Source organism: Aptenodytes forsteri, unplaced genomic scaffold (genome assembly GCF_000699145.1).
Source record: "Aptenodytes forsteri isolate BGI_AS27 unplaced genomic scaffold, ASM69914v1 Scaffold143, whole genome shotgun sequence".
In the NCBI taxonomy this organism is placed as follows: domain Eukaryota; kingdom Metazoa; phylum Chordata; class Aves; order Sphenisciformes; family Spheniscidae; genus Aptenodytes; species Aptenodytes forsteri.
In genome coordinates, this window is record NW_008794951.1 from 8,627,047 (window position 1) to 8,636,691 (window position 9,645).

The following is a 9,645-nucleotide window of genomic DNA, read 5'->3' on the forward strand; positions in this document are numbered from 1 at the left end:
CGCTGCGCCGAGCCGGGCCGCGCCCGCTGCGTCCGTGGGAAGGTGGGCTGCCCCGGTGCCCGTACCGCGGGGCCGGGAGCCGCCGTGCAGCCTGAAAGCAGGGCCGTGGTGAGGGCGGGTTTTCCTGGCACTGTGTTTCCGTTTGCCCTCAGCTTGGGCCTGGAGCTGGGGCTGTCCTAAGCCTGCCTGGAGCAAGGCGGGTGGGCAGAGAACCTGCGTGAAGACCTCTGCCTGCCCCCTCGGTGCCAGGCCTGAGCTGAGGCCTCCTGCTGCCCTCGCCCCGGCTGCAGTAGCTGCGAATCCACGTTGACATGGGGTCTGTTAGAGCTGATAGTCACTGTAAGGCTTGAGCTGTGATTGCAACTAATACCTGTGGGGCAAAAGAGTCTATAATCTCAGTACAGAGAGGAAAGGTTGATTATGTTCCATTATATATGTTTTGACATCACACATGTAAGAGTTTGGCTAAACTTTATCCTTCCAGAGCACACAGCAGGAAAATTGTGCTTTACAGACAGTATAGAACACATTTTGTTCTATCTTCATCTGTCCCTTTTTTTTTTCTGCATAGGTGAGCAGTGGGTATTGATATGGACAGTGTTTCCTCAGGCTCTTCTCTGCAGTTCCTTGCCAAACTGCTTCATGATGCTCAAGAAGAAGAAGATGATGATGATGATGAACATGGGGTGAGTCTTTCATAAGAAATGCTGCTTCTTTTACATGTTGTACCATAGCCTAACCTTGTAATCTGAGGAGAAACAGATCTCTCTTTTACCAGAGTGAGTAAAAAGAGAATGAAAACCTTAGAAGGTTTTGGACTGACTGAAACAGCTAGAAGTTATTTTTAGGGTAACAAGCTCTTGAAGGAGAGAATAAGGAAAATGCCCCAGGAAAACAAGGAGAGATTGTGACCACAAAATGGGAGGGAGATTTAAGTTTTCAGCCTGAAGGAAATAAGAACACATAGTTGAAAGAGCTTTAGATACTTTAGAGTTCCCCCTACTTTTCCCTGAAGTCTACCAGAGATGAAGGTAATTACAGCTAAATACTTCATATGAAGGGAAAAAAGTTGCTGCTCAACTTCTGAGTAAAGACTAAAATATCCAGAGGCGACTGAGTGTGCTAAATCTGTGTTAGGCATTGAAGAACTGTAGAGATAATTGACCCTTGAAGTACCATAGATATGTTGGTGATTGTAGAATAGGGAAGGTTGGGTAATCATTCTAAGGTGAATGATTTGAATGATTAATGAGAGAAATACCTTTCCGTTCTTCTATATAATTCATCTCGGGACTAGATGAAAATCACAGCTTTTGGAAAATATATGTTGTTCTTGCAATATGCAACTGCTTTTATCTAGGCACACGTGTGCTGAGGAGAAATATCCCCGGGGGCCACAGGTGGCAACAATCACAATGTAGAAGGCCTCTGTGAAGGCTCAAAACTTTGCCATGTCTCTTAGGATTTTCAACAAGTCATGTTATGACTTGGATGACAAAAATGGCAAATGCCTCAGTGCTCTTCCAAATCACTCCTCGACAAAGAGCCAGCTGGATGACCCAGCAGTTGTGCACTAGTAGTGGCAATGGTAGTAATATTTGGGATAAAAGGGGTGTATATCCCTTGAAATTGCCTTTCAGTAGGCGGTAGATGTGGTCCTTCACACTAACTACCCTTCAGCTGTTTAATGCCTGCCTTTTAGAACTAGCATTATTGCTGTACATCTTTGCAGTAAACATCCTGATTTTAAAAGAATTTGTTTACATCTTATTAATAAAATGAATGACACTTCAGAGACAGAAATGGAAAATTGCCACAAGGGATGTCAATTAAATCTGAGTCAATCTGGTGAAATTGAAATCTTTAATTTGATTTAATTTAATGTTCTGTGCATATGAGGCACTTTTATCAAACCAAGGAATCTTCATATGTAGAGAAATGCCTCACATTTGCCTATTAGCACTAAATGGATTCATAATTAGAGGAAAATGTGGTTGCCTCATATGATCTCTACTGTCAAAAGGAATCCAAATGCTCTGATGGGGTTTTCATGTAGCACCCTTGGTTTCCTGCAATGTTTTCATGGCAGGCAACGCATGGAAATTTTGCCAAAATGCCATGGAAACTAATATTCAAAAAGCACATCTGTCTGTAATACTGTGCTTCTGGGAGTCCTGCTTAAACCCAGTGTGTCAAGGTCGCTTTCTGCTGTGTGAGAGTGAAGAAGAGAGAATGTTCAGTGGTTCGGTCATGAAATTGTGGGATAATATTTTTTGGATTCTAGCAGGGATTTGTTTGACCTCAGATAACATTTTATATTTATTGACATTCTTGTTGTTACTGAGCTGGGCTCTGTGAAAATTGATTGAAGTTCCATTTGCCTTTTTTGCAGCCACACTGTTCTGTTAGCGCCATGACTCCTGGTAGTATTGGGCCAGTAAAGAAAGAGACCACTGGTAAGGAGAAGTGTTTGTATGTTTTAGCATTCAGTCCCATGTTAGCAGACTATAACAGCTATAGTAAGTTACCACTGATCAGGTTTGCTTCAGTAAGAGAGTGGTCACTGACCTTTGAGATGGAAATAGCATTACATTTTTACAATTACACTGTAAAATTCTTCTTTTCCTGAAAGCTTAACTGCAAAATATACAAAGAGAAGCAGAAAGGGTGACTCCAGAGCACAGCAGCCTCAAGTGGTGATGATAAACAGAGTACAGAGCACAGCCTGGTCACGGGCTGAGGGGAATCATAACTGACCAGCAAAAAGCTCCATATAAGTACTCTCATGGAATTGTTAATGCTTAACTTAGAGCAAACAAGGAAGATGGACTTCTAAGTACTCACCTGAAAGGATCTTCATGGAGTAAACTGTGTGGAACTGAGCCTATGCCTATGAGGAGGAAGAGCTATGAAGTGTATTGTGAAATGCAGTCATACCATATTCCCCCCAAAAGTTTCACAACCCTATTTAGACCACATGGGAAGAAAAAGAAGCTTTGTTCAGTGCTGTCCTCAACAGACCAAGAGATTTTTTCAGTTATTCTCCTTCCTGCACCTAGTTCTTTGCCTGGAAACCCTGGACAATTACATGCTTTAACTGACTCCAGGTGTTCTGGCATCATATAGAAAGGCAGACTCTCAAACAATGAGAACAAATATCTTGAGAGTTCCTAAATTTGTGTCAACATCTTGGATTGTACTCAGGAAAGAAAGGAAGACGAGTTTAGTCTTGGCAAAGTTAAAGTTCTTCCTGGAGCTAATGCTGTCACATTATTGGGCAGCTTAGTTACGAGCCATAAGAAAGGTCAACAAGGACCAGGATGAGTGTAGCAGGAAAGGAACTGGGGCGAATATAACAAATAGAGTATTTTTGCTTGGGATTCCAACAATAACCAGCGATTCTATTATAAAAACCTTCAAGTTGCAGATTTACCAGCTCATCAGAAAATATGTTTTTCCATGTAGGCCAGGCATAAACCATCGTATTCTGCCTATGAACTTTCATGTGTCTTCAGTACTTTATCTGGGCTGTACTCAGTAATTAATGGGAAGAACTGGTTTTTTATGTGAGGAGGAGGTCCTTTTGTATATGACTGTGCTCGCTTAAAAATCTCATGTCAGGGGGCTTGGGGAAGATTGATTTTTCATCCTTCTACACTTTACCCATTTTGAAGTGCTTGACATTTTATGCCTGAAAGGAGGATTTCCTTGACATAGAGGCTGGGTGAAGGAGATTTAAGGGAAAGGAAGAGAAAACATCCTCCCTCTGCAAATTCTCATTCATAAGATACTGAGGTGAAGGAGACTGTAATCATTAACTAGAATGCTTTTAATACAAAGATTTTTCTAAAGCCCAGAAAAATCTAAGTTTTCAGCAAACCTAGAGGAACAGAGACATTCCAAAATATGACAGTGTGATTTTTCTCATCGCTTACAGGTACTTTTCAAGTGAAATCTGAAAACAGGAAAACTATTTGGAATACAGAGGAGGTCCCAGAAGGATCTGAATTTGATGATACCTGGGACCCTAGAGAACAGCCAGAGTAAGTGAGCTGCGACTGCCTGCATGGGATTTACATAGCATTAATGGAAATATGAGTTAAACAGCACCTACTGCATTTCAGTGAAACAGCCATTTGAAAAGCTTGTGTCATGGAAGGAGAAAGGAAGGATATTGGTGTTGCATCTAAAGCAACACGTGAGGAGTGATGTTAACCTCTCCCTTGGAAACCTTCTGATCTCATAACAGAAATGTAGAGTTGGTTTTTCTCATCATAAGATTACTTGCAGGTTGATACACTTGTATAAAGTGAGATTAGGAGGAGTAGTAGTCAAGCAAAATTATTTACTAGCTTTCAAATATGCCATTTGGGTGAAATACCTGTCTTTTCCCGCTGCAGCCGAGATGCATTCATTTTTCATACTCATAAATTCATAAAGTACTCCAACTTATATTTGCATTTCAAAGAATTAAGCTCTCTAGACACAAATAGTACTACAGGAAGGAAGGTTATATGCAGGCAGTTTTGAACTTTTAAATCTTGTCTTCAATCTTAATCTGTCAAGGGACAGCCTAAAATCAGTCTTTTCCCTTGCTTGTAGAAAAACAATAATAAAAACATTCTTGAAATAGCTACAATCAGGCATGTTAGTTGTAGTTTGTAGAGGTCAGAAAGCCTTCAGGGTCAATCCACAAAGCAGCCTTTGCATTTCTAATCATTGTGTTCTGATACCATATCCTGGACTGCTAAATGCTGGAGCAGATGGACTGAAGCCTATGAAGCTGCATATTGTACGCTAGTTTGTAGTCCAGAATCCTCATTTTTCTCTGCACGTAAGTCATGCCATTAGGTGTTCAATTTCCTGATCTAAACATGGAACTGAGACCCACTTGAACTTAGATTCAGCATTTCTGAAAATGATTTGGCATTCACCAATAGCCTCACATACAGTTGTTCTTGAAACCGTCACCTGTGAGGTATAGAACACGCTCTCTTTGTATTGTGGGCACAATGGAAGCTTTTCTCATGCCATCTTTTGACCCTTCCCCTCCATGCTCCATGCTGGGTAAAATGCAGTGTTCTCTAGCGTCAAGCAATTATGACCTGTGTTGCACAGATGAAGAGAGTATGAGTCTTTCTAAAAATTCATCAAATTGAATCAAGGAAAATGGCCCAAAAGGAAAACAGATGGCTAGAGAGGTGCATCCAGAGCTATTAGACAGAATTCTCATTGACTTAGGAATTATTACATACACATATGAACACTGGAGATGTGAAAAGACTTTCCATACACTTTTTCCAACAGCTTAGAGAAGTGACACACTCCACTTACTTTGCTCAATTTAGTAGGAGTAATGCATGTTCTAAATACAATCTTTAGTTTGTATTTCCTTATTCATTATCAAGAGCAAGGGAGTATGTGATTCTACATTTTGTAGATGTGGAGGGGTAGAAAATAAATGTTGGCCGAATGCAGAAGAATTAAAATTTGATAAAGGAGTGTTATGCTCAGGCTGCAAGAATATGTTGAATGACAGAACAGAACACATGTAATTGTGACAGCATCCTTTTCAAATCTGTTTCCCAATAGTTTGCGGTGTTTGACTAGTTGATAAGTATCATATTCACTTAGGATGCATTTCCTGATCCTGCAAAGGCTGGTTAGTGAAGTGGAGGCAGCAAAGTGAGTGCCTTGGAAGGTGGTGATCTTCACCTGTTTTCTAGCTAACTCAGTCACAGCTCTGAACGGAAACCCAGTGCATATGGATTGAAGACTTGAAGGGAGACTGAAAAGGAGGAGAGACAATGCGATGAGGATATTTATGGTCCTCTGAGAAATACAATCTCCTTTAGTCTCCTGCCCCTTCTGCAGTATTATGAGGCAACTACTTCTCTTTGTCAGGTATCAGATTTTATTCAAACAGTGTGTGGGAACAGAGGATGTCTTCTTTGGGATGAGCAGGAAAGACCCCTCCACAGCCTGCTGTGAAGAAATGGTGGTGAGCTGAACCTGTATCTCCCATCCCTTCTTTGTGCTCTTTCTCTGCCCTTTTTAATCTTGCCTCCTTCTTGAGGGACAGAATGTAAACACTAAACTGTATTGCTGCCTTTGGCCTCCTGGAGTATTTTCTTGTAGTTCTTCAAGCGTTTGTAGATGATATTTACACTTGCTAACCTAATGTGTATCTCCTCAAGGACCTAGTGTACTCAAGAGAATCTGTGCAAATGCATATGCCACATACAGACTTGAGGAAAATAAAAAGTAGCTCTAAGATGAAGTTTCATATTGGACACAATTTTGGAGGGGAGAGGGGCTGGGAAGGAGAAGGTTTTCATCTGCCTAAATTTATTACAAGCTATGTAAGTTAGCAGAATGCTACAATATTAACAGTCTTTAAAGTTACAGGTATCAGATCCTGTTCCATTATTATATGATCAAAGACCTCCCTGATTTCTGAACTTCAGGACAGGTAGAACTGCTGTGCAATTTTTCTAGTAGCAAGCTGTCCTTGGAATACACAAAGCCAGGGGGTTTTGCTGCATGTAGAATACCTGTCAAGTACATTATCAGCTCAGGATTTTGCAGAAAATAGGATATCAATACACATCACTAAGCTATTGAAAACAATGATTATCGCTGTCATATTTTCTCTGATACAAATTACCTACTCAGAATGTTGCTCTTTGACACTAGCATCAAAATATTGATGAAGATGAGATCTTTTATGGCTTGTAGGGCTACATATCTAATCACAGCTTTACCTCTGCTCATCATTTCAGATTAAAATCAAGCTGCCAGAGACAAACTACTCAGACATCGCATTAGATATCCAGGACAAGGTTCTTGACCTTCGAACTCCCAAAAAGTAAGTGAAACACAATTGATAGAAGTACAGTTAATATATTGTTTGAAAGGAGTTTTAACCAAGCCTTCAACTGAATGCTGTGTGGAAAGCAAAGCTAAAGATGAAGATCGGATTATTAATTGCACATGAGAAAGATAGAGACAAAAACAACCATAGTACATCCGTAGGTGTATAGTGTGCTAGCTTTGAATCTGTGCTACTGTTCTAGCAAAAATAGCTTTAAGACAGATTTTGGCTACTTAAACAGTAAGGCTTCAAAGGCCCAAAACGTCTGGCAAAAAACTGCCCACGGTCTTGAAGGACTTGTTGGGAGTTTGCTTTCTAAATACTAATTTGTACAAATATATAACAGGAGATGGTAAAAAATGTGCAGATACATTTTCAGAAGTTGAAAGCCAAATTGTGGACATATCCAGGCATGGATGCAGAGACAGAAATGTTACAAAGTTTCCCTAAAAAGATTTCCTTTGAGTTCTTTTTTTATAGGGCTATTTCAAACCTACAAAGATAATCAACTGACTGATATACTCTCAGACTTCTCAGTCTTCCTCCGTATTTCCCTCAGTGTGCAATTGCACTGCCTGAGATTTCCAGGTAATTCCCATGTCTGTTTTGCTTTAAGTCCTCCTTCACAGTAGAGCGCTTTCATAGGAAAGCTTAATCCTCTCTGGGCTGACTTGCTGCATTGAATGGGATGTGGGAAGATCCATGTGTGAATAGCTTCCTGCAAATAAATTCAAGGTGCAGGCCATGGATTAAGGCCCAAATAAGTTCTGTCTCTAGTGGACTAACTACAGAAAAGCTGCCTTTCTCACAGACAGAACCAAGCTGAGTTGGTTACCCCCTGCTTGGATTTAACCCAAGATGCAACAGGAGTGGAAGAATGTTTGGAAGTGCTAGCTCTGAAACTGGAAAATCAGGAGTAATTGCTAATAATCTGCTAATGACTTGCAGAACCTATAGGTAGTAAACAAAGTAGCTTAATGCAATAGTGCAGATGAAGGAAAACCTCAGCATCCTTTTTCTTTTGCAGTTCTATCTTTTTGGTGACTCAGATCTGCCATTATCTTCTTAGTATCCAGCTGTCTCTAGTCACAAGCCGAGAAAATAAAAAGTTTGCTGTAAATCTAATGGTTGCTTGGGTACAGCCTGAGCCAGTGCTACTTTCACAAATATAAGTGCAAGTCTTCTCAGTGTGAAAGAAACAAACAAGATTTCAAGTTCTACATACTGAAAAACACTGTACTCTCACAGATGCGTAGGAGGGCTCAAAGGAACTGTTTCCAACTCTGTAGTCCTGGGGCTGATTCTAAGCCAAGCTGATTTCAAGGACTTCTCCAAATTATAGCAGATGGCTGCCTTCAGTAGGTGTGGTGCAAAGGTGTTTTGACTGTACCTCTTTCAGTCATGGCTCCTACAAGACAGCTGAAAAGGTCTGAAAAAGAATCAGCATGACTTAAAACCCAAATTAAAGTAACCCCCATCAATGCTACCATGTTGTCTTGTTGGGCTTTATAGAGTTTGGCTGGGCAGATCTCTTGATTCTAAAGCGTCCTTGATTCTGTTTGCACTGTCAATAGAGTGGAGGTCCAAGACTGGCCTATCATTCATATTGTTAATATATAAGCCTGGGATAAGAGGGGAAAGAGTCCAGACTCTGCATGAGCAAGTAAGTTTGAACTGTTGTCAATGAGAAGAGTTGAATGGGTCCAGACTGAGACATCCTCATGAGGAGATACACTGGAAGGCTTGTCAGCCATTCCAGGAAAAGCCATCTGTCTAACATAGCGAGGGACTAGCAGAATAGCTCCTGAGTCTGAGATCCAGCCTTTTGTTGTGTATTATGTGCCTGAGCCACAGGTAGGGAATCATTGAATTAATCTTCAATGTGGGTTAAAAGCTCAGCAACTTCATAACTGTAAGTCCATTCTCATACCTGAACTGTGCTTTGCTGTGTAGACATATCCTTTGTGAAACTGGACTGGCCAGAATCTGATTAGGCTGTACCACTTATTTCTTTCTACTAGAGAAGACAAACTCCTGAAGACACATTCAGGCTTTAGGCATTATTCAGATTTTTATCACCAGGAGAGCATTACCAATGCAGCTCCTCCTTCCTCTGCATTTAAAATGCAGCACTGTGCAAAAGCAAGAACAGTGGGGAGAGCCTACAATCCATCATTGGAAACCCTTGTCATAGCCACAGCCAAAAGAAAGGAATAGTGTTGGAAATATGAGGGCCTGTATAGCTGTGCACCAGGTATTGCAGGAACGCCACAACCTGACATGAGAACGAGATATATGCAAAGAACATTCCTTGGTATACTGATTGGTCAATTGCAAGAGTAACTTGCAATGCCATCTCAATTGCTCACCTGGTCTGAGACATTGAAATTCACTGTGTCCTCTTTTACAGGAAGCTGCTGCTGCACCTCCCCTACCATGTAGACAGCAAGAATGGTAAAGCTTGTTTTCTCTCTGAAGAGGAGACCTTGGAAGTCACCTTGAGAGTATTGAGGAAGTTTGATTTCATAAATTTTGCCTGATGGATAGAGAAATAGAGAAAGTTTGCAAAAACTAGTATCTTAGTTTGAAGTCTTCCTGAAACCTAACTGGTCATGAAATAGTAGATTGTTTCCCTTGAACAGTCCAGGGGGAATATCCCTGGAGAAATTGAATGAGTCAGGAGGAACATAGCACCCATAGGTTCTATAAGCTGAGGCTGTCCAGCTCTTGTGCTGCTCTGGTTAATGTTCTGCTTCCTTCAGTCTTATACA

General features: G+C 40.9%; 1 protein-coding gene across 1 annotated transcript in view; it reads left to right on the forward strand.

The window, feature by feature from the left end:
- The window catches only part of PIH1D3 (PIH1 domain containing 3), an 11,275-nt gene extending 1,861 nt beyond the window's left edge, over window positions 1-9,414 (forward strand). Inside the window, exons 3-8 of the mRNA XM_009275357.2 lie at window positions 580-686; window positions 2,393-2,456; window positions 3,938-4,043; window positions 5,905-6,001; window positions 6,783-6,868; window positions 9,285-9,414. Coding sequence (XP_009273632.2) covers window positions 580-686; window positions 2,393-2,456; window positions 3,938-4,043; window positions 5,905-6,001; window positions 6,783-6,868; window positions 9,285-9,414 — 590 coding nt within the window. The remainder of the gene's footprint in view (window positions 1-579; window positions 687-2,392; window positions 2,457-3,937; window positions 4,044-5,904; window positions 6,002-6,782; window positions 6,869-9,284) is intronic.
- The last annotated feature ends 231 nt before the right edge of the window (window positions 9,415-9,645 follow it).